We start from the raw sequence: 25,493 nt of genomic DNA on the forward strand, positions 1-25,493 counted from the left end.
CTTTTAAATGTTGTAATTGAACCAGCCTCCACCACTTCTTCTGGTAGCTCACACCATACACGCACGACCTCTGAGTGAAAATGTTGTCCTGTGGGTCCTTTTTAAATTTTCCCCCCCTCACCTTAAACCGATGCTGTCTAGTTTTGGACTCCCCTACCCAGGGAAAAGAGCTTGTCTTTTCACCCTATCCATGCCCCTCATGATTTTATAAACTTCTAAGGCTACCCCTCCACCTCTACCTCAAGGGAAAATAGTTCCAGCCTATTCAGCCTCTCCTTGTAGCTCAAAGCGTCCAACCCTGGTAATATCCTTGTAAATCTGTTCTGAATTCTTTTCAAGTTTCACAACATCCTTCCTACAGCAGGGACAACAGAATGGAGCACAGTATTCCAAAAGTGACCTGATCAATGTCCTGTCTAGCCGCAACATGATGTCCAACTCCCATAGTCAATGTACTGACCAATAAAGGCAAGCATACCAAATGCCTTCTTCACTATCCACTTTCAAGGAACTATGAATCACAATTTAACCAGATGTTTATTTTGATTGGATCTGATTTGGGTATTGCCAAGAAATTTACCTGTCCCAAGCAGACGTAGATTGACTTTCCAGGCTAGTAACAGTCTGTGAGTTCTCTTTCTCAGTTTAGATCTAGTGGGATTCTTTTGCTGCCTCAAGTCCACATGATGGCAGCAACTGCAATGATTTGCCGGCCTGGATACTGAAGAAAATTTTGCCCGTCTGGCTGAGGCTTGGCTTTGTTTTGCAGTTTTGTTGTGGGCTGACCTAGAGTCCCTTTGTTCAGTATAAGTCCTGAGTACAGATATGCGATTGTCTTCACCCAAGTGCTGTTCCTCAAGCTCAGTTGGGCTGGCAAGCGTGTCCACTTTGAATGGAATACCTTGCAACTCATTGCTCCACTTGCTATATTTTCCAATGACAAAGCTAGTTGTAGTGCCTGTTTGAGGTCCAGGTGGACTTTGGTTAGTGGGATCTTTTGCATGCATACCACATACCTAATGGACTCTCAGCGTCTCATTCAGGGTTAACCCAAGGTTAAATGCCTCTGCCAGTCATCTAAACCTGGTCAAAAATCCTGATACAAATTCTCCTGGTTTTTGAATTGAGTAAAACAGACAGCATCTCAGAATTAGAGGATGCTTGAGGCCATAATATGCCATAACCAAATTCGTCAACTCTTGAAAGGTTTAGTATCTGGTGGCTCGGGGAAGTTAGGCTCCTAATAACTGAAAAAGCTGCAGGTCCTCAAGCTTCAGGAGAACTACTCATTGTTTTTCATCTGCCCCAATGTCATTTTCCTGGAAAAGTAGCAATTCTTTCCAGATCCTTCGCCCAGTCTTGATGGTAGGATTGAAGGAATCAAGGTTCCCAAATAACGGCATAATGCCAGAACTGCTTACCCCAAAACAGTCTGTGGATAGTCCAACTGGAGGAGGAGGCATTATTGGACTTGTGCTGGCTAATGAGCCTGGCCAGGTGACTGACCTTTCGTTGGGAGTGCATTTTGGAAATAGTGATCACAACTCCTTAAGATAGCTATGAATAGGGTAAGTCAGGGCCTTATGACAAGCCACTAAATTGGGGGAGGGGAAATAATATCTATATTAGGCACGAACCAGGGCGTGTTAATTGGGAGGAGCTGTCATCAGGCAAGTCCACATTTGACATGTGGAAGTTGTTTAAAGACCTGCTGTGAGTTCAGGACCGGCATGTTCCAGAAGGAGGAAGGACAAGCTTGGCAAAGTAAGGGACACATGGATAATGATGGAGGTGATGAATTTAGTCAAAAGGCCGAAAATAAAACCATATGTAAGGTTTAGGAAGCTAAAATTGGACAGGGCCTGTGAGGAATATAAAGAAAGTAGGAAGAACACAAGTAGGCAATTGGGAGAGCAGAAAGGGGCCATGAAATAACCTTGGAAAGTCGAGTTAAGGAGAATCTCAAGGCATGCTATACATTAAAAACAAGCGGATAACATGGGAGAAGGTAGGACCGCCCAAGAATGAAGGAGGGAACGTGCTTGGAGGCAGAGGATATAGGTGAGATTCTAAATGAGTACTTTGCGTCAGTATTCACCAGGAGGAGGATAAGGAGGTTAGTGAGGTTTGAGTGAAACATGCTAATATGCTAACACAATTTGAGATCAAGAAAAAAGTGGTGTTGGTCTCTTGAAGAGCATTACGGTGGATAAGTGCCCAGGGCTTGATGGTGTATGCACCAGGTAATTGAGGAAGACAAAAGAGGCAATTGCTTGGGTCTTGACCAAGATCTTTGTATCCTCAATAGCCCTTGGACAGGTCCCAGAGAACTGGCGAGTAACTAATGTTATTCCTCTATTCAAGAAGGGAAATAGGGATAATTCAGGAAACTATAGACCGATGAGTCTCACATAAGTTGTTGAGAAGCTATTGGAGAGAATTCTTAGGGATAGGATTTACATGCATTTGGAAAAGCAGGGCCTAATTATGGACAGTCAGCATGGCTCTGTGTGGGGCAAGTCACATCATAATAACTTGATTGAATTTTTTGAGGAGGTGAGAAAAGGTGATCAATGAAGGTAGAGCAGTGGATTTCGTCTACATGGATTTTAATAAGGCTTTTGACAAGGTTCCTCGTGGTAGGCTCATCCAGAAGATTAAGATGTGTAGGATCCATGGAGACTTGGCCGTGTGGATTCAGAATGAGCTTGCCTGCAGAAGGCAGAGGTTAGTTGTGGAGGATTGCTTCTCAGGCTGGAGGTCTGTGACTAATGGTGTTCCGCAGGGATCCTTACTGGGGATCCTTACTTCTCCTGTTTATGGTATGTATAAATGACCTGGATGATAATGTAGATGGTTGGGTTAGTCAGTTTGCAGATGATACAAAGATCGGTGGAGTTGTGGATAATCTAGAAGGTTGTCAGAAGATTCAGTGGGATATAGATCAGTTGCAGATATGGGTGGAGAAATGTTAGGTGGAGTTTAATCTGAGTAAATGTGAGGTGTTGCACTTTGGGAGATCAAATGTTAAGGAAAAGTATGCAGTTAATGGCAGGTCCCTGAACAGCATTGATGTGCACAGGGTTCTTGGGGTTCCAGTTCATAGCTCCCTGAAAGTAGCCACACAAATAGATGGTAAAGAAGGTGTATGACATACTTGCCTTTAATGGTCAGGGAATTGAGTACAAGTATCAGGATGTCATGTTACAGCTGTATAAGACTTTGGTTAGGCCACACTTGAGTACGGCGTTCAATTCTGGTCGCCTCTTTGCAGGAAAGATATGTCGGCTTTGGAAAGAGTGTAGAAGAGGTTTACCAGGATGCTGCTGGATTAGAGGGTCAAGTACAAGGAGAGGCTAGAAAAACTTGAGTTATTTTCTCTGGAACAGCAGAGGCTAAAGGGAGACTTGACAGAAGTCCATAAAATTATGAGATGCTTAGATAAGGTTGACAGTCAGAATCTTTTACCCTGAGTTGAAATGTCTAATACTAGGTGGCATGCTTTTAAGGTGAGGGGGGAAAGTTCAAGGAGATGAGAGGGGCAATTTTTTTTATGCAGAGAGTGATATGAGTGTCAAACGCGCTGCTAGGGGTGGTGATAGATCCAGATGTGATAGGAGCATTTAAGAAACCTTTAGACAAGTACATAAATATGCAGGGATATGGACCAAGGGCAGGCAGAAGGGATTGGTTCAATTTGGCATCATGTTTGGCTCAACACTGTGGGCTTAAGGACCCTTTCCTGTGCCATACATTTCCATGTTCTATGTTCTATGCGGTAACTCAAAGATAATCGTTGTGAGTGAATTTCTTCAGCAGTATGCTTTTCTATCATTGCCACTGAAATAACTCCTCAGCCGTTGTTACCCTGTCACCAGGTCACCCTTTATTTAGATGTGGACAGTCCTTGGCACTGAGCCATCGCCCTCAGAGCCAGGTCTCTGAGTGAACAGAATGTGAGACACTCCTGTTTATGTCTGTCAGCCAGGGTTCCCTAATTGGATCAGACCAACAGTCCCAATCAGGGAACTCATATTCTCTGAGGTCCACCTGGCTGACCTTGTTACAGTCAATACATTTGCTTTGTGTCAAAACTGTGCTTCTTCTGCAAGGAGGGAAAGGGGTGTGAGAAGGTAATAGAATGATGGAGAGGGTGAATGGATGTTCAAGGTATCTTGTTCCAAACAGGGTTATGCAGGAAAGTCAGAATGTAGAGTTTGGTCCCTGAAAATATTTTGCCTTTGAACTGCCATGGACTCTTGATGTCCTTGGTCCTTTTCAGTATCCTTTCTCCAGTCTGAAGGGATCTTACAGCTGCTGACTTCCTTGGCCATTTCAATCCAGCCTGGTTGGTTGTAAAACCTGTCCTCTTCCTCCAATTCTAAGCAAACATCATCTCACTGCAGTTCCCTCATTTTTTAGCAAGACCTCCACGAAACAGTGAGAACCCTGGAAACAGCCCTCATAATTTGTTTGCACATTCCTGTTACTGCTGTAGCCTCAAAAATTGCATTTGCAATTGAGTTTTTGTGACTCAGGACTCCTTTTAATTATAACTCTTTCAATTTGACAGAGCTTATATGTGGTCACCACCACCTTCTCTGATTGATCATGAAACAAGGAAACAAAATAATGTGGCTTAATTAAGAGTCACGGTAAAGTCTGCTGAAGGTTTCCGTTAAGACTATTCAAAATATTCCAGCTCGACCATGCTGTTTCTTCCTTCCTTTTCTAACTTAACCTCAAACATATTTTCCCCCAAGGTTACTTAGCCCATTCTCACCTGACCTCATTTGCAGCTTGCCTAATTCACACTTGCATATTAAATTCACATTTTGGGAGATACAAGAGTGCCTGCAGAATATTCAGCTTGGAAAGGCATTAGAACAAACTCATGAATTTACAACTGTGCTAGTTCAACAGCTGCTTTGAGCAGCAGAGTTAAAGCAATGGATAAACTGATACCTGAAAGAGGTTTGGATTCTCCATTTGGGATCTCTCTCAATCTCTCAGTCAGTGTCCAATGTATGACAACTGTTCACTGAAAATTCAAAATCTACAAACTTCGCCACTGGGGCACAAAATGTCAATGATTAAATAGCTGGCCTCAGATTAAAAATCTAATACCTCGAGGACTCTAAGAACTTCAAAATGCAATTGCTTTTACCTTTCTGCCTGTACTGGACATATTCCCTCCCCTTTTTAAACTTATTACCTTGGTTTAAGTGCTTGTTTGATGTCATATCTTTATTATGTTTTTGGTATTAGTAGGGAATAAAACTCTTCTTTCGTATGCTTAAGAAGACTTGTAATTTATAATAATAAGAAGAATTATAATTTGTCCCCTTCATTTTGACATGGTTAATTACAGTTTCATTGTAACGTGATAGCTGCATTCCAAAAAAATGTTGCACCAACCAAGATGCGGTTAAGAACGAGCTGATTTTTCCTCCTTGTCTAGTCGTAACACTTGCTTTGATCTTTTGAATTTTGAGTGTAAGCGTCATCTTCATATTCCTCAGTAACTATGTTGACAGTTCTCTGTATATTTTACTGCAGCATCATCAGCCTGTTGGTGCTCAATGATTGAAGTCTAGACAGGCATAGGTTTTGATCGATGTTGTCTGAGATAAAATAGCTTACTGCCTATTTGATGAATAAGCTGCATTGTAGCAGGGAGTTTGTCTCTAGTTAGGTGTAGCATGGCATCAAGGAAGATCAAAAGAGAAATTGTGGAGCCTCACTTTGTTTGACACCTGCCCTAACCCTCAAGTATCAATAATAGATCTTTTGCTAAGGATCACCACTTCCACATCACCATGAAGTAGGCAAAAAATCGTGACACATTTCACACTTCTACATAATCTTCCAGAGTCCCTCATGATGTAAGAGTTGAAAGCATTTTTTCAAGGAACAATGCTATGTAAGAAATCTAATGTTGTTCACAACTTTTGTTTTTAGTTGTCAAGCATTGAAAATCATGTCAGCAATCCTGCTAGATGGCTAAATCCACATTGAAATTCAAGGAGTGTGTGTTCAGCCTTACTAATGTATTGTTTCAAATGTGATCTTGGAAAGATCTTCCCTGAGGTTGACAGCAGGAGCATGCCTCATTTCTATTGTTGGACTTGTTCCCTTTTTGGAAAATGTCACAACACTTGATTTTGAAGTCCTTCATCATTTTGGGTTTCCTCTTCATTCGAGATCTACAGGTTGAGTACATGAAGCTATAATATTAATTCCTCTCTTCTGTGCTTAAAAATTTTAGTGAGAATTTTGTCATCTCCTGCTACTATGTTGCTTTTCATATGTTTGATGGCTTTCACCACCTCCACAAGCATTAGCACAGTTCAAAGTTCATCAACATTAGAATTGTGGGATAGAGTTAAAAACACTTATCAACATTGGGTTTTTGATTGAAAAGTTCTTCTAAATGTTTACTCCATTGAATGTTGACAGCTTTTCTTTGCAAGGGCTGCATTTCAGACTGTACATAAACATTCTGATATTGGGTACCTCAGTTGGTCACTGTTTGTGACAGTAGGCTGCTCACAAACCAGACAGGGTTGAGACTTGAGTTCCATTAAACATTTCAGCCATCATTAAATCCCAGTAGGCTTAGCAATAATTAATTTGAAGTGGCTCTTTAATGAGTCTAATTAGGTACATTTCACAGCAATTTTCCTGTTGTTGAGAATTAGGCATATGCCAACCTCCATAATTCTTCAGGCCTGTCTGCTGTAGCTTTATAATTGTCTTTATTTGAATTGAATAGACTTATATCAAAACTAAGTTTTTCACTCTCAAACTGAATGTCAATTCCCAACATGTTATGATTATTCTTCCCTAGCGTATCCTTTAGAATGAGGACCATTAATCTTGCCAGACCTAAAATAGTCAATTTCATATTGGTTCTAGGTGTTTGTTCGAATAAACTGTTCCAGTCATTCTATGAGTTCAACCTCAAGTCTACGTTTGCCAATTTATGTGAAGATTGAAATCACCAGAATGATTGCAAAATTGTTTTTACAAGCTCCCTGCTCACCATTATTTCTTGTTTTATTTCTCTTTGTTCTACTTTGTGGCTAAAATTTGATGATCTATATATTACTTCTACCAATAACTGCTTTCTCTCACTATTTCTTATCACCGCCCCGAACTGTTTGTCCATCTTAACCATCTGCACCAAGATCATTTTGCACATTGTATCCATCTCATCTTTTATTAACAGAGCTAACTGGTCTCCTTTCAATTTCTGCCTATCCTTCTGAAATGTTGCTACACCCCTGAATTTTCATTCCCCGGTCTTGGTCAACTTGCAATCATATCTTTGGTAATAGTTGGTAGGCCATACCCTTTTATTGCTGTCTGAGCAATCTGTTGCTCTCTTTTTCTATTGTCTGTACATTCAGATAAAGAACCTTTAAATTTGCTGTTTTATGATTTTTCACAGCTTAATCCTATTGACTGATGTATATTATTTTTGTATGATATGGCCCTTCCTATCTGATTGCATATTAATCCCTGGACTAATGTATGAGGAGGGACTAAATCATTTAGGACTATATTAACTGGTTTTTAAAAGAATGGGAGATATCTCATAGACTAGACAAGGTAAACATAAGATGGATGTTCCCTATGACCAGGGAGTCCAGAATCGGTGGTCACAATCTACGGATATGGAGTGGGGCATTAGGATTGAGATGAGAAGAATGTTTATCACCCAGACAGTGGTGAGCCTGAGGAATGCTCTCCTATAGAAAGCGGCTGAGGCCAAAACATTGTTTTCAAAAAGGAGATAGCTATAGTTCTTAGGTGCTAGTGAGTTTTGAGAAGATTTGTAGCTCAAGTTGAGGTTCTGGATGTAAGTTTGCTCGCTGAGCTGGAAGGTTCATTTTCACCGGTGGCTCACTGATGATGTTACCTAGAATGGTGACAAAACGTCTGAAAACGAACCTTCCAGCTCACTGAGCAAACTTACATCCATAGTTCTTAGGGTTAAAGATATGGGGCAAAAGCAGGAAAGAGGATTTCAATTGAGGGATCAGCTACGATCATATTGAATAGCAGAGGGGGCCTGAAGGGCCAAATGGTTTACTTCTGTTTCTATTTTCTATGTTTCAATTACAGTTTTATCATGATTATCTATATGATCACTCTGAACAATTGCCTTGTGCTTTCTCTATAATTTTCTAAATGTCCCCTCACTTGAACGTTCACCTCAATTTGCATACAATATCCTCAAGTTTATTTTTAGGGGCATAGAGTACAAGAGCAATGAGGTAATATTGATCTGATATGCGACACTTATTAGACCGCAGCTGGAGTATTGTGTACGGTTCTGGGTAAAATGCAAAAGTGATTTACAAGAATTGATCCAGTGATGAGGAACGTATGCTAGATTTAAGAAGCTGGGACTGTTCTCCTTGGGGGAAAAAAAAGCCTAAGTGAAGAGTTGATACAGTTTTCAGAATCATGAACAGGCTGATTAGAGTGGATGGGGAGAAAGTGTTCCCACTCATGAAATGAATAAGAGCAAGAGGGTATATATTTCAAGTGATCTGCAAAAGAAACAAGGACGAAGTGAGGAAAACTTTTTTCATTCAGCTAGTAATTGCAGGTTTAATTGAAGCACTCTAAAGGGCATTGTGTGATTATTTGGATAAAATAATATGCAAGTTATGGGAAAATGCAGGAATTTGGTGTCAGGGAAAGATGCTCATTTAATGACCCAGTACAGACACGTTGGTTCAAAAGGCTGCCTTCTGCACCATAGCAGTCTTGTGATTATTTGTTATTTGATTTGCCAGCTCGCTATCCCATCATTGTTCAAATGAAGCTTATTCCAAAGGAACAACTGTCTCTTTGCCCACTATCAGTTTTAGTGTTCTTATTTGAAACCATTTCTTACACACCAAACTTTTAAACATATGTTCAACCAATATTATTGACACCACCAATTAGCTGATGGCTCAGAAACCACTATTTCATTTCATGATGCCACCGGATTTACAAAATTGTCGTTTCACACAACAAAATATTCAGAACATCTCCATTTGACTTCTCTATAGTATATAGAGAACATAAGTTAGAGTAACTGAGAATTATGGATAAATATGCGGACAGCTTCTTCATAAAGCTTTTTTCTTTTAGATTTTCTTGCCCTTATAATAGATCTTGATCTTCTTGAGTGTTGATCTCTTTCTTGTTGCCCAGAATGCATTCACAGGGAGGTGCAGTGGCACTGTGGCAATGTCGCTGGACTAGTAATCCTGAACTCCCAGGCTAACATTCTGGGGATATGGGCTCGCATCCCACCATAGTGGATGCTGAAATTTGAACTCAGTAAAACTGAGATAAAATATGAACTTAATGGTGGCCATGTAACCACTCTTAATCATCTTAAAAGCATACTAATGTCCCTGAGGGAAGGAGGTCCAGTATTCTTTCCTGGCCTACATGTGACTCCAGAACCATAGAATATGGTTGACTCTAAACCACCCTCTGAGCAATTAAGGAGAAGCAATAAAAGTTGGCCTATTCAGAGTTATCTGCATCCCATGAATGAATAAAAAGATTCAAGAAACTCCTCCATGTACACTTTTACTATTGGATTCAACAAACTAATTTCTTGACAAAGTAAACCACAGAGGCAATTTTTTGAATTAGAATCTGAAATTTCTTTCCTAGAACAATTAAATTGTAATATTCAAATCTTTATTTAACATTGCTGAAGTTTTTTATATACATGGTTTTTCAAAGTCTGCATTTATATCCTTATCAATTTTAAACTTCGTCTCAATGAGATGTTTATCTCCTTCCTTTATAGATAACAGACATAGTTAACCTAATATTAACACTTGCACAATTTCCAAATCTTTATTGTGCAGCTTTTCATTTTTTTTGTGTTTCTAGATTGACTTGAAAATTGGATTATATACTTTAGCACTCCAATAGTTGCAGGAAAAGATTTATTCTAAGTCTATCTGATTTAAAGTATAGTGGAATGTGATTTGCTATCTAGATGGAATCTAAAGATTTAGAGCTTTGTTTAAATGTAATGGAGATCTTTTTTAAAAACAGACGCCAGACAGGAAATGGTTAATTTTTGATGGACCAGTTGATGCCGTCTGGATTGAGAACATGAACACAGTCCTCGATGATAACAAGAAATTGTGTCTGATGAGTGGAGAGATCATTCAGATGTCTCCTCAAATGAGTCTTATATTTGAACCAATGGATCTGGAAGTTGCTTCTCCTGCTACTGTAAGTGGTCATGTAATAGTTTTGATCAAAACAAAAGACTGATTCTATGACATTGATTCCAGTGAGGAATAAAGTTCACAGCAAATGCAGTCAGGCTACAGGCTGTGACTGTCTATTCATTGAAATAACTTGAAGGAAAATCATTTTTATGTGGCAAGAATTTCTCCACACTTGGCCTCTGCGGGTTTTCCACCTTGCTGGACCTGTCCGTCCTCCCCGGACTAAACTATCCTCTCCTTACCTCCCCACCCATACTCTCCTCTCCACCTATCTTCTCCTCTATCCATCTTCAGTCCACCTCCCCGCCTCTTCCTATTTATTTCAGAATCCTCTCCCCATCCCCCTTTTCTGATGAAGGGTCTAGGCCCGAAATCTCAGCTTTTGTGCTCCTAAGATGCTGCTTGGCCTGCTGTGTTCATCCAGCCCCACTCTTTGTTATCATAGAATCATCTACAGTTGTAATGACATTTATAAAAATGAAACTTAACACTTGTTTTTACTATGAAGGGAAGGTAACAGAGGAAGGTTTGACGATATTTTGTATTTTGCATTGTTTTACAGCTTTAAAAAATGTTTTCTATATGAACAACTTGTTGATAAGCTGACAGCAGGAGTTTCCTCAGAGCTGTCCACTGTGATAGGTTTGCTGTATACGTAGTTTAAACCTTGTACAGATAAGGTTGTAGCAAGAGTGAGAGCCATTTCTGGCCAATGTATTTTTAAAAACTGGAATTGTTGTTAGATTGTACGATATATTTCTAGTGAGAATATCTATTCGTTACATTTTAGGTTTCAAGGTGTGGAATGGTTTATATGGAACCTCTTATGATGGGATGGAAGCCTGTGATGGTGTCTTGGATGAATAAGATGCCTCCTGGTGTTCGTCCAATGCACAAGGAATTAATTGAAGGGTTATTTGACAGAATGGTGCCAGTGTGTCTTCAATTTGTTCGAAAATCAGCTAAGGTAACAAACTGATCACTAGTTTCTTATGTTTGAATGGAATGCGCTTCCTGAACATTAATGATTTTTTTAGGATACATACTACATTATATTGACTTTATCAGCCTATCATAATCTAACACATTTCTTACAGGAATTCGGGGAACCTAAACTGAAAATATCATTCTAACCCTAATAAAATTCCATGGTCTAGTTCAGGGGTCAGCATTCTTAATGAAAAGCTGTTTTTTCAAAACAAGTCAAAGATATAATATCTTAAGAGCGGTGATGTTGTTGTTCAAGTGCCAATAATAATGAAAAACAAGACAAATAAGTTAGTATGTTTCTATGAAATGCCATTCTATTGATGTTTGTAAACATACATGAATATAAATATTTCAATAAAATATTACAAATTGAATGCTCCTACAATCTTAATAAAAGCCTAAAATGACAAAAAACAAACTATTTAATAACAACAATAATAAAATAAATTAACAGCAATAATTAATTAGATAAATAAAATTTAATGTGATTGCTACTGAATTTCTTTAAAGGGATATTCAATATCCAGACAGCTGTTATTTCTATTTTCAAGCAGGACTGTAAATTTTCATTTTTTTTGGTTGCTTTCTCAACTTGCTTTATGTGACATCCTTACTTGAAGGCATTTGGCTACACTGGAGGTGAATCTTTACACTTAACTACTGGTTGGTGGTGCCATTTTTATTATCTGGCCCTCATGGTCTTCACAGATACAGGCATGTCTCAGTTTTCTTGAACAATTTCGTTTTCATTTTTAACATCACTGAGGTTTTAATAAAGCACAGTTTCAAACTTTCACCAACTGTAAATAGTTATGTCCACAGTCTCTTGAGCCATCACAGTGCTATTTGAGCGACCTGATGTTTCCATCTACATGGCTAACGCATTCCTGAATTTTTCTACCTTGTTCTTCAACTCCACTTTGCTTTGCACTTTGCCAGTAGAATAATTTTTGGCTATTGAAATGCCTTTCAAGATTTTACTTCTTACTATTGATGAGTTTTCATTTCAAATGAGATATAGGCAAACCAGGAGAATTTGGCTAACAAGTCAGCCTCTGGTGAACAGGATTAGGGGCCTCACCTGTCTCTAGATTTTTTTTTAATCAAAATGGCAAAAATTGGTTTTACTAGTTAGTTTAGTTGCTTGGCACTTTTAATGGTTTTTGAAAATAATCCATTTATTTAAATTATTGAATTATCGCTTTGGAGTTTAATATTGTGACAAACCTTATCTTCATGAAATAATCTTACAGCTAACCCCAACAAATGGGAAGAAAATTCAAATATGCCACCCCACTCCATGCTTGTACCACCCTGCTGTAGTCCATCCCATTGGATTCTTTATTTGAATTTCTTACAAGCAGAATTCATTTTTGACCATTTTCTGTGAGAGGTTTTCACATTTTCCCTGATCTTGCTGCCATTCACTCATTCCTTGTGTCTCAATATATGCTGATCCTGACTTGCCCTTTTGTTGTTTGTATCTCAGTTGATGCCAGAAGTTGTAAAGTTAAATCATGATGCTCACCCCCACCACTTTATTCTCTTCGTGTTGTTCTTCTTCCTTCTTGGATTCTTTGGAGGCTAAAGAGATCTTGAATATCTGAAAGCACAAACGGATAAGAGTCGAGCAAGGATGAGCAAAGGTGCCAGGGGAGTGAAGCAGAATTTCCAGTCACGATATATTTATGAGCATCTTTCGGGAAAGATGCATGCCATCATAGTTGATGCTTTGATAGCATTAGATATAATGGCTCAGATGACCCTGATAATTCTACACACCGTCTTCTCAAAATACTGATGGTGTGCAGATATACTTTTCCTCAGTTTGTCTTGGTGCCTTTGTGTCTATTTTACGTTACCTACTACAAGAGAGAAGACGGAATGCCAGTTATTGTGTGTCAGTGTTTATGGCTGATACATCTGCCAAACCTGTATAGCTGTTCATTGCAGATACATGAGAAATGGACTTGTTTTGTTCTCCTGCTCGTTTTTGAGGGTACCTAAGAGAGTCCCTGCTGCACTCTCTGTTTTCCCACTTTGTTCATTATCTTATTTCACACCTCTAGCTGACATAATTGGAGGCTATCAATGGGTGATGTATCATTTAAGAAGATTAGCAATGGGTTAGGGATGGGGTATGAAGCATTATTCGGTGTAAAAAAAATGGCACTTAGCCAAAAAAAGCTCAAGATTCAGCTTAGTGTTTCAAGACCACTTGAGACTCTTTTTTGGATCCCTGAAGTTCTGACAAAGAATCATTTTGGACTGACAGCATTAATTCTGTTTCTTTCTCCACAGATGCTGCCAGATCTGCTGAGTTTCTTCAGCGTTTTCTGAATGTTTTTTCAAATCTCCTGCATTCATGACACTTTGATTTTATCTGTATGAAATTTCTACAAGCCAGTCATGTATCTCAAACCTATTCTAAAAATGTGGGACTGTCCAAATTATCTGTCTTTGATGCATTGGTATACACATCTATATTTTCTACACAATTTTAACTGAAATGTTGCACTGTTACTTTTTTCTATGGCTACATAATTATGATCTTGAGATAAAAAATAAGGCAGAAATAATAATTTTACATAATGATGTAAGTACTTTTGGATGACTTTTTTATGGTAGATCTTCCACTTCAGTCATAGCTTCAGCATGTATGACATTTTTACAGGCTTTCTACATCTTGCTTTTTAATAAAGTCGGTCTATTTATTTCTGTTTTTTGCTAAATCCTAACCATGAATAACAAGGTTATCAAATTTATTTTCAACCTGCAGGAGTTAGCCCCTACAAGTGACACAGGCTTGGTTCAGTCACTCATGAACCTTATGGACTGTCTAATGGAGGAATTTATGGATGCTGCCAAAATTAAGCAAATGAATGAGCGTGACATCTGTTCTTGGTTTGAGGTAGCTATTGCTTTTCCTGTGGTTAAGTTTCAAAATTTTCAATTTTCTGAGGCAGCATGAAAATGTTTTTGTTTTTTAAAAAATCTGTGATATTTTATACATTGGAAAAGCACCCAGTATAAAAAGTGAAATTTCCAATGTAAACTACCACTCTATTATAGTTCAAATGCAGGCCTACCTAATTGTACTTTGATGCCTCCCAAATTCTGTTAGTTACCCGACAATTTGATCACCTCACCTTCTGAACTCATTTATTGCCTTGGCTTTTCTGGTCTCATTTGAGACTCCCTGCTGCATTCCTGTCTGTTTCGGTCTTTTGTCATACCTCGCTCTTGCTATAAATGAAAAAAAAGGCTCAGTTTTGAAGGATTGGGTGACATCTGGCATCGTAAATGCCTGGACATTTCTGACCCAGACCTAATTCTTCTCATTCTCCCAAAGGCTGTTTTTCCGAAAGTGCCATGCATGTCTGTTGGAGCCAAAGATCAATGCTACATGAGGGCCACTTGGATTTGTAATGTTCTTCATAACTGAAGAATTCTGATCATTTCTGCTTTAGCAATCATCTCATCATACGCACCTTCACCTGTGCATTGTCCTGGTTTTAAAACTTTGTGTCCCATGTCAAGAGGAAATGAATAAAAAGCTTAGTACATTTCATGTACAAGTTTTGTTTTCCACAGAGGGAAGCAAACAGGTTTTCAGGGATTGTTTGTGAAGTTTGTTACATTTTTCTTGATGAGAAACAGTGGTAACGCTCCATTTTATTTGCCTTACAAAAACAATAGTGCTGAAGTTTCACCTGTTATTTATGTGTTAATTTGATAAGAAGTATTGTAGGTGATGTCTTAAAAGTAATATGCTTTACATGGATAAGTTTTTTGTTCATTTGCATATTGACTTTATGAACAATAAGGAGAACTTGGTAAATTAGAAGATGAACTGTGTCCTGGCAATAGGAGTGGACACATTAACAGAAACTAGATCCTAATGTAGAGCTACTTCTTCAGCTTGGCACTTGGATGGTGTTTTGACATCAGCTGCCAGTAACAGTTTGTATGTTTTTAATTAAAAGTACATAAAAATATAAGACCAACATGTAAAGGAGTAGGTCATTGGCCCTTGAGCCTGCTCCACAATTCAAGGTCATGGCAAATATTTGGCTTCAATTCTACCTTCTCATGTTACTACCATGGTAAGAGGTAGAAGTTGTTGGCCAAATGTTGCTTCCAATTGTGACTGGAAACCTGTATACAATGGTTTAGTGCTGGGTCCCTTGCTGTTTGTTGTGCATGTTAATGTTACAGGTATAATCTATAAGTTCACAGATGACACGAAAATTGCTGGTGTGATAAATAATGAGGGGGAAAACCTTAGACTACAGGATGAGAGAGACAGGCTGGTCAGATGGACAGAACAATGACAAATGGAATTTACTACTGAAAAGTGTTAGATGATGCATTTTGCGAGGTCTAACAAAGCAAAGGAATACATAAAGATCCTACAAAGTAGACAGGATCAAAGAGACTATTACAATATTTAAGAAGTATTTAGATTATCACCTAAAGTGTCATTGCATACAAGGCTACAGGCCAAGTGCTGGAAAATGGGACAAAAGTAGATAGGTGTTTGATAACCAATGCAGACACAATAGGCCAAAGGGCTTTCTGTGCTGTAAAACCAGACTCTATCCAATATTTCTTAATTCCCTTCATATTCTAAAGTCTACTGATTTCGGCGTACTCAACAGTACTCAATAGTTGAGTATTTGCTTCTCTCTGGTGCAAATAATTCCTAGGATTTTTGACAGTTTGAATGAAGAAATTTCTCTTCCACTCTATCCTGAATATCTGAGCCTTTGTTGTAAGATTGTGACCCAACATTCAAGTTTCTGCAGCCAGGTGAAACATTTTCTCAGCAGATACCCTGTTAAGCTGCTTAATAATTTCATATTGCAAACACAAGAATTAGGAGCAAGAGAGAACCATTCAGCCCCTCAAGTTTGCTCTGCCATTCAATAAGATCATGGCTGATCTGTTTGCATTCTGAATTTCACGTTTCCTTTGATTCCCTTGCCTAACAAAAAATCTATCTGCCTCAGTCTTTAAAAATAGTCTGTGATATTGCCTCGTCCAACTGTTGAAACAGGGAGTTACAAAGCTGCTCAACCCTTTTAGAGAGAAAAACAAATCCCTTAATCTCCTTCGCAAAAGGCAACCTAATTTTTTTGACTGTGCCCCCTAGTTCTAGGCTCATCATACAAGTGGAAGCGTTTTTCGGACACTAATTGGCTGGCAGAACCCATTGCTGTCCAATTAACCACATTTCTGCAAACCAGAGATCTGGTTACCCTTGAGATCAGATTTGAACACAAATTCAAAACTACCTCCTCTGCCAAAATCTAGTCTATGAATTATAAATAACTGAGGGTCAAGCATTTATTCAAATAGTATCTTGCTAGTTACTGCAAACCTACCCAAAAATATTTTATTTATTTAATACTCAAGCCCCACCTGTATATAGTACCCCCAAGCCCAATAAGTCTTGTGCAATAATTGCTTGTTTGGCACCAAATCAAAAACATTTTGAAACTTCAAATATACTAGTCACTGGTTCACCCTTCTCCATTTCACGATAACCTCAAAAACACTCTAGCAGATCTGTCATACCAGACTTGCCCTTCATAAACAAACACACAGACGATGCTGGAAAGTCTGAGTAGGTGTGACAGTATCTGTTGAGAGAGAAAATCGCAACACTTTGAGTCCAATGTCACTCTTCTTTGCAATTATAATTGGTGTCAGATATGCTGACTACTTTTTCAGGGGCCTGGTCAAGTTGTTGCAGCATATCTTTTAGTTGAAAGTGGTGGATGAGGTTACAATCAAGAGGGCTACCATGTCCTGGATGGTGTTGAGCATCTTAAATTTTGTTGGAGTTGCCTTCATCCAAGCAGCTGGTGTGTATTTGACTACACTCCTGACCTCTGCCTTGTTGACTGGGGACAGACATTGGGGAGATAGAAGATGCATTTCTCACTTGGAATTCTGAGTCTCTTAACTGTTATTATAGCTGTAGTATTTATATAGATGGTTTGGTTCCGTTTCTGCATAATAGTAATCTCTAAGATGCTGATGGTAGAAGTTACAGAGATGGTAATGCCTTTGAATGTCAAGGGGAGATGTTTACATTCTTATTTGAGATGGTCAGTGCCTGGCACTTGTGTGGTGGAAATGGACTTGCCACTTGTTGGCCAAAGACTGAATGTTGTCTGGATCTTGCTTCATATGCGCACAAACTGCTTCAGCATCTAAGAAATACAGAACGCCGCTGAACATTGTGCAATTGTCAAACAACATCCCACTCTTGACCTTATGTTGATGGGAAGGTCATTGATGAAAGAGCGAGTGGTAGTTAGGTTTTGAATATTACCATGAGGAATACTTGTCCAGATGTCCTGCAATTGAGGTGATTGATCTCCAACAATCACAGCCATCTTCATTTGTGTTAGACATGGCTCCATCCACTGGGTGGTTTTCACCCTAATTCCCATTGACTCTACTTTTGTTAGGCGTCTACAATGCCACACTTGGCCACACACTAACTTGATGTTACATTCACTTCACTCCGGAGTTTACCTCCTTTGTTCACGTTTTGATCAAGGCTGTAATGAGGTCAAGAGCTGAGTGGTCCTGGCAGAACCCAAAAACTGACCTCTAGTCAGTTCAGTGTTTCTTGATAAACACTATTATAACACCTTGCATCAATTTGCTGATGATTGACCATAACCATCCTGATTCTCCACCTCAACATCACAGCCCATTCACCCACCATTTCATCCACCTGCCCATCCTATGCATTTGCCCACCTCATGCAGTTCATCCATTTACTAACTCTACCCACTTACCCACCTATTAATTCATCCACCTGTTCATCTCACTCATATCCTCCCTCTCAATCATTCATTCATTCACTAATGTTCATCTACTTATCCATTCATTAATATTTAAAGACGGAACCTTTAAGTTTCCCATACTGCAGCTCACACAATGAAAAGGAGGCATGTCCTGTCTTTCCCAATTCTATTCTGCTGTGATGGAGTTCCACGAGAAACCGCACACTGAACATTTCTCTGAATGGTAGAATGATAGAATGTGTAACTGTATTGAATCAGGGCAGTTTTTGATAACAATTACAATACACATTTTATAGTCACTGATCAGAAGGTTCAAGGCAATATACGTTGTCTGACTGTGATTCGTTTAGTGCATAGCCTGTGGTCTTTATGAAATGATTTCATGTGGATTCTTCTGCTCAATATTGCTTTTATTCTTCATAGGGAATTTTTATATTTTCCCTAATTTGGTCAGTTGGCGCCACCTCCAGAGAGGATGATCGACTGAAGTTTAATAAGCTTGTGCGAGAGATAACCAATGGACCTCTTACTGAGGAGACAAGAACACTCTTCAATTTATTTCTGCAAGTTGATCCTCCAGCAAAACTCCCTACTGTCCCAATTCCCGAGGAGGGCCTTATCTATGATTATGTGTTCATTAAAGATGTATGTATTAAAATACATTGATTCCTTTGACTCTTCTTGTATGAGGGAAATGTCAAGCATTTATCTATTACAGTCAGATTAAGAATTCAGATGTTTGAAAGATCAAATCTAAATTCATCATTCTGAAGCTTTACGTTGGTGAACCGGTACATTGTACTGCCCACATGCAAATACTGAGATCAAAATTCTATTTTATTAATTCAGGTTTACTATTTATAAAATTAATTGAGTTAGAAACTAAAAATATAGAAGTTTGAGGAATGAGTTTAGATCAAGATCTTGAACATTATGTTTAATATAAAAAGTTCTGTTATATTTAGAAGTACTCTCAGTATTCTCAATTAGGAAGAAAGTTAGAACTCGACAGAATATAATTAGTGATGATGTTCAAGTAGAAGATGAATTAGCTTGAATAGATGAATAGTCTATAAATCATTAGAAATGGTATGACTAACTTGATATTGAATTGCTGGAATATGCATAATTCTAGATAATTTTGCAATTAGACTTACACAATAAACATGGGGTAGAGGAGGAACATGTTATAGGTTCGCAAATTCTCTGTTGAGTTTTGCTGCTTGTAATATATATGATGGTTCTAAAGGACATAAGCAAGACATTTTGACATGAGCTGACATTAGTAGTGGAAGACCTGGTAAGTGATTTCAAGGCTCTACATGACTGACCTAAAACAAAACTTAAAGTGGTTGAGAGAACTGACACAGCGAGCTATTAGGCTATTACTGATAAATCAAAAAATAGAGGATACTTTCAAATTACAGTAAATTTATTTTGATAAAAGAAATTTAAAGTTGAAATTGTGAAAATTTCTTCATTCAAAAAGCATTACACACTTGAGAAAAACGTTGATAAGCACTGTAGTGAAAGCAAATGAAATGTTAATGACATTCAAATTGCAACTAATTATTAACAAGGGAGGGTTCTGAAGAACAGTCATGCTTTCCTGAATTGGCATTTTTTTATTCATTCACAGGATGTGGGTGTGACTGGCTAGGCCAGCGTTAATTGGCTATCCCTAATTACTCAGAGTGCCTGTGAGTTAACCACATTCCTGTGGGTCTGGAGCCAATGTAGACCAGACCAGACTAGGATAGATTTCCTTTCCTGAAGAATATTAGTGAGCCAGATGGATTTTTATGTCAGTCAACAATAGTTTCATGGTCGTCAGCAGATTCTTAATTCCACATATTTTTTATTGAATTGAAATTCCACCATCTTCCATGATGAGATTTGAGCCTGGGTTCCCAGAATGTTAGCTGAGTTTTTGGATTAATAGTCTATAGTTAATAGTCTGATAATACCACTGGGCAAATGCCTCTCCTAAAACTGTTTTCTAATCAGTCTGTTCAGAGATATTATTATATACCTTTGGAACAGATGGGACTTGAACCCAGGTCTCCTGGTTCAGAGGTAAGAATGCTGCCACTGAGCCACAAATTCCCTATTTTGCCACTGCCTCACAAGAATCTTGTCATGCCATTTATGAGAAGCAGAAAAGATGGAGCGAGCTGATCATGGTATGAGATAGGCCTCTGCACTTGATGTCTGATTCTGGCACACACTTCATCATAAGCCATGTTGCTCTGACCCCTAAAAAATTCCAACTTTTGGTTTATATGGTGAAAGTTCTGCCTTGTAAACCTACTTGACTTTTTCGGGGATATTAGTGGTGAGGTGGATAATGGCACTTCATGTGAGTTTATTCAGACTTCCAACTAGAATTTGAAAATTTAATTAATAAATTATTATTTGAACTAAAAGACACAGAAGTCTTGGAAAGAAAACTTGTGAAAACTGACAAAAAAATAGGAATGTTAAAAAAAATCAAGACCTGGGGTAGTACTGATTTGCTTGCCATCGTTTTGGGGAATAGGTTTATATTGTTTATAATGTACAAAAATTACCTGATTACCAGAAATCATTGAAAAGTTGGTCAGACGAACTCCTATGTAACTGCTTGGAGTCAATGGACAGGTCCATCTTCAAGAATTCAGTGGCTAAACTAAACGAGTATGCCATCACTGTCACAAACTTCATCAGTATGTGTGAAGAGGACTGTGTGCTGAAGAAGTTAATCTGAGTGTTCCCAAGAGATCCACTCCCTACTGAAGTCTAGGCCTGAGGCATTCAAATCGGGTGACCCTGACTGGTGCAAGAAATCTAGGTATGATCTTTGCAAAACCATCAGGGATGCCAAGAGACAATACCAGACTAAACTACACTCCCAGACTAAAGACATGAACACACATTGACTATGGTAAGGCTTACGCGATAAAATGGGCTACAAAGTGAAGGTGAGTGGAATCGCTGACAACAATGCATCCCTCCCAGATGAGTTCAATGCATTCTATGCTTATTTTGAACAGAAGGCCAGTGAAATGGTATCACCTGTCCCAACAGCATTGGATCCATCTGTACCCACGGTCAGCATCACAGACATTAGATTGGCTTTCTTAAGAATGAACCCATGGAAAACAATTGGCCTGGATGGAGGCCCCGGCTGTGGACTCAGATCCTGTGCAGACCAGCTGGCGGGAGTGTTTGCAGATATCTTTAACTTCTTCTTACTATGATGTGAGGTTTATACCTATCATCTCGGTGACAAAGAAAAATCAGGCAATGTGCCTTAATGACTACCATTAGCTCTGACATCCATTATCCAGTGCTTTGAGATGTTAGTAATAGCACCCATCAACTCCTGCCTCCCAAATTGCCTTGATCCACTATAATTCGCCTAATGTCACAATAGGTCCACAGCAGATGCCATCTCTGTCTGACCCTACAGTCACCCCTGGAATATCTGGATTACAAGGACACCTACATCAGACTCCAATTTATTGACTTTAGCTCCACCTTCAACACCATAATTCCAACCAAGCATATTTCCAAACTCCAAGGCCTAAGGCTCAGCTTCCTGTTCTGCAGTTGGATCTTTGACTTCCTCACCCATAGACTATATTCAGTAAGAATAGGCAACAACACCTCCTCCACAATAATCCTCAACACTGGTGCCCTGCAAGACTACATACTCAGCCCCTTACTATACTGCTTATACACTCATGACCGTGTGGCCAAATTCAGCTCTAACTCCATTTACAAATTTGCTGATGACACTGCTGCAGTGGGTCAGAATTCAAGCAATGACAAGATAGAGTCTAGGATAGAGATAGAAGGTTTAATGGCATGGTGTAAAGACAGCAATCTCTCCCAAAATGTCAGCCAAACGAAGGAATTGATCATAGACTTCACCAGGAAACATGCCCCTCTCTGTACCAATTGTGCTGAGGTGGAGTGGTCAAGAGCTTCAAGTTCCTATGAGTAAATATCACCAACAATCTGTTCTGGTCCATCCATGTTGGTGCATCTTTCAGGAAAACGCACCAATGCCTCGACTTCCTCAGAAGGCTAAGGAAAGTCAACATGTTCGCAATGACACCACAGAAAGCACCTTATCTGGATACATCACAGCTTGGTATAGCAACTGCCCTGCCCAAAATTGCAAGAAAAATTACAGAGAGTTGTGGATGCTGTCCAGTCTATCATGAAAACCAGCCTTCCTTCTATTGACTCTGTCTGTACTTCCTGCTGCCTTGGGAAAGCAGCCAGCATAATTAAAGTCACCTCCCAGCCTGGTTACACCCGCTTTCACCCTCTTCCAATGGACAGAGGATACAAAGGTTTGAAAACACATACCAACAGATTTAAGAAAGCTTCTTCCCTGCTGTTATCAGGCTTATAAATGGACCTCTAATATATTAGAGTTGATCTTTCTCTGCACCGTTTCTGTAGCTGTAACACAATATTCTGTCAATATATTCTATATTCTGTTCTATTATCTTGATTATTTATGTAGAGTATTATTTATCTAGTTAACATGCAGAACAATATTTTTCACTGTATCTTGGTTGTGATCATAATAAATCAAATCAGATATGCCATGACACTAAAATTTGGGCTGCTGCAGAAGTATAGACGGCTAACAATTAACAGTTCTATCATAGACAGATAAGTGCAAACTGAGATCCAACACTGATAATTGTAAATAGTCAAAAATGCAACAGTAAAATGTACACAGAAGTAATTTAAATTGCATTAGTCTAATGTTCTCCACCTTCGGGAGTGGGCATTTATAGCAAAAGTGTGCAGTCTCTGATTTTCCATCAATAATTTTCAATGTGCTTTGAACTATGCATCCTCAGTTGATCAATAAGCATTGTTGAGCAGGGCTGTTTGCTAGAGGCATGCAAATTTAAATTTTTATTGGAGATTTACAAAAGAACAAGTGGAAGCAGTAGACTTACCACTTCTAATGGATAGACAATATGCTCAGAAGTTTAAACAAAATATTGGAAACAGGTGGATTTTTCCCCGCAACACCAGAGAGAACTTGAATGCAACAGTTTACTTGTAATCTTGGCCAAATTGTTTGTGAATTTACTTTTATTAACAAGCAATGGATTGGAATCGATGATTGAATTAGAGATTTTTTTGATATTTAAGACAGGCATGTGGTTGGAAGAAAGGTATCTGGGAACTATTGTGCTATGAAATTAGGGCCTGTGCTCCTGTTGAGTTTAACAACCAACATGAACTGTTTGGATTAAATGGCCTATTTATGTGTTTTATACTGTACCAAAAGCTATTCCTTTTGCAGAAAACTAAGGCTGCAGGGTTTTGAGATGGTTCTATTAATTAAAAGGTCAACCTTATATTAAATAAATGTAACTTTTTTTTAACATGTCTTGACACTGGAAATAGATTAAACTTAAAAAATGTTTATTTCATTTGTAATAATCACCGAAGGGCTATTTCTTTTTAAAAATTGTTCTTCTATCTTGTTTTGTTATTATTCTTTTCAATTTTCCTTTCAGTAAATAAAACACATTGGACAGAAATTTCCCCTCCTTAATGTGGCATAAATGATAGTGTGAAAAGTGGAAAAATACAGTGTGAATGAAAAAAAGTCTAATTCATGTTAGTAAGAAAAGAAATCCTTTCTGATTTTACCCTCAGACTGTAAATGGTGACTTCACAATTTTACAGATGAAGGAGAATTAGCTTAATTGCATGTATCTGCAACTACTAAAGCCCCAACTTGCCTTATTTGTAAGCCATTTCTAATTCTCTCCTTCACCAAGAAACTAGTTGGTGCAAACTCCAGAGTGTGAGTCAGAGCTGGTACCTGTTGGCTGTAGTTTGCTGAATGATTGTCCTTGGTATCATGCAACTGCTTCTTCACAATAATAGCCCTGCGTATTCCGTGACCACCATTTGTCTCGACCCTTTGTCTATGGAATTCAGTATTGGCAAACTACGTGCCTCACCATATCATCATGCCTGCTAACTTACTGACTCAGAGACTATCAATGTTTTGCTTTCGAGCTCAGAGATGACTATGACTTGCATGCATCTGTCAGGTTGCTTTGCTTGTTGTACTTTTTATGCATTTGCATAGGGTGCATCTTTACTTGCTTTCCTAGTGCTCACACTGCCTAGCCTGCTGTGTTCTCCAGCCCCACACTCTGTTATCTCTGACTTCAGCAGTGACTTGCATTACTGTTTTAACATACACGATTTTGGTGCTCAGTTACGGCTGCAAGCCTCTGTGGCTTGCACTGTTTAATAGTGGGGAGCACTGAACAGTCAATCTGTCATTCAGATAGTGGATGTCACTGCATGGCACTGTGCTACATCAGCATCAGACCTGCAGCATGTGCCAACAGTTTATGTAGCAAACACACTCACGTGTGTCCAGCAAATGAGCATGTATGAAAGTCAGAGGGGAGCAATCCTTAGTGAGATAAAGAGAGACTGTAATCAGTCAGGGGAAAACATCACTGTTATCGAGGGTCTCATCTGTTTACAGTGTAAAGTGTTGGCCAAGCAGGTTCTTGGTCCTGGCCGAGGCCGGGAATCAGGCTTTAGGATCTCCAGGTCAACCGCAAACGGTCTGAACATTACAGAGAGATCAGTCAGATTCTGTTGAGTCAGTCTGTGGGTGGGCCTCATTTTCCTGCAGTGAGGCAAAGGAAAGGAATGAATATGATGGTACTGCATGGAAGATCACTGAGTGGTGACATATGAACAGAAGAGGCAGTGGGATGTCAAAGGAGTGAGCAGGAATTGCAGAGGGCAAGAAGCCTTAGTAGCTTGGTGAGTGTAATGTGTGAGAGCCGTTAAATAGGCATGGTGCGTACTGAAGAGTTATGATCTGTGGGCCTTTTGAGATAGACGTGCAGTGACAGAGTTACTGTGAGTTTGAGGTAGCAGAGAGAATATTGTGGCATTTACCCTTGTACTGTGCAGAAGGTCATTTACCTTCTTTACTCACCACTGGGCATTCCTTTTCACCCAAGATATAGCACTGACCCAGGCTGCATATGTGTCCTGGCTGGCTGTGCGTGCTGACCCCGCCTTTTGTAATGGTCTGCCAGAAAGAGGACTTTCCTCCTTTTTGTCACCACACCTCCAGGTGTCTCTCTGCAAGGCAGGGAGAGAGTTTTCTTCCTCTCTGAGCCATGTGTTCAGTAATAATAGTTGAGCAGTGTGCAGGCCTGTTCCTAGGTTGCAGTGTCTGAGCTAGTGTGAAACTGGACTTTAAATATGGCCTCATAGGTGTAAAAGCCAGAAGATGACAAGCGATTCTGTTTCTCCTGCCAGATGATTCCCGGAGAACCAATGGCTTGGTTGAAGAAATAACAAAATTAGCAGTGAAAGACTGTGGGAGAAAAATGGCTCCAAGCCA

At 39.1% G+C, this 25,493-nt stretch overlaps 1 protein-coding gene across 1 annotated transcript in view; it reads left to right on the forward strand.

Annotated features, from left to right (window-relative positions):
* The window catches only part of dnah7 (dynein, axonemal, heavy chain 7), a 304,986-nt gene that overhangs the window by 110,707 nt on the left and 168,786 nt on the right, over positions 1 to 25,493 (forward strand). Inside the window, exons 31-34 of the mRNA XM_059647155.1 lie at positions 10,084 to 10,266; positions 11,056 to 11,232; positions 14,035 to 14,166; positions 18,506 to 18,727. Of these exons, the coding sequence (XP_059503138.1) occupies positions 10,084 to 10,266; positions 11,056 to 11,232; positions 14,035 to 14,166; positions 18,506 to 18,727 (714 nt within the window). The remainder of the gene's footprint in view (positions 1 to 10,083; positions 10,267 to 11,055; positions 11,233 to 14,034; positions 14,167 to 18,505; positions 18,728 to 25,493) is intronic.

This window comes from Stegostoma tigrinum, chromosome 7 (genome assembly GCF_030684315.1).
Source record: "Stegostoma tigrinum isolate sSteTig4 chromosome 7, sSteTig4.hap1, whole genome shotgun sequence".
In the NCBI taxonomy this organism is placed as follows: domain Eukaryota; kingdom Metazoa; phylum Chordata; class Chondrichthyes; order Orectolobiformes; family Stegostomatidae; genus Stegostoma; species Stegostoma tigrinum.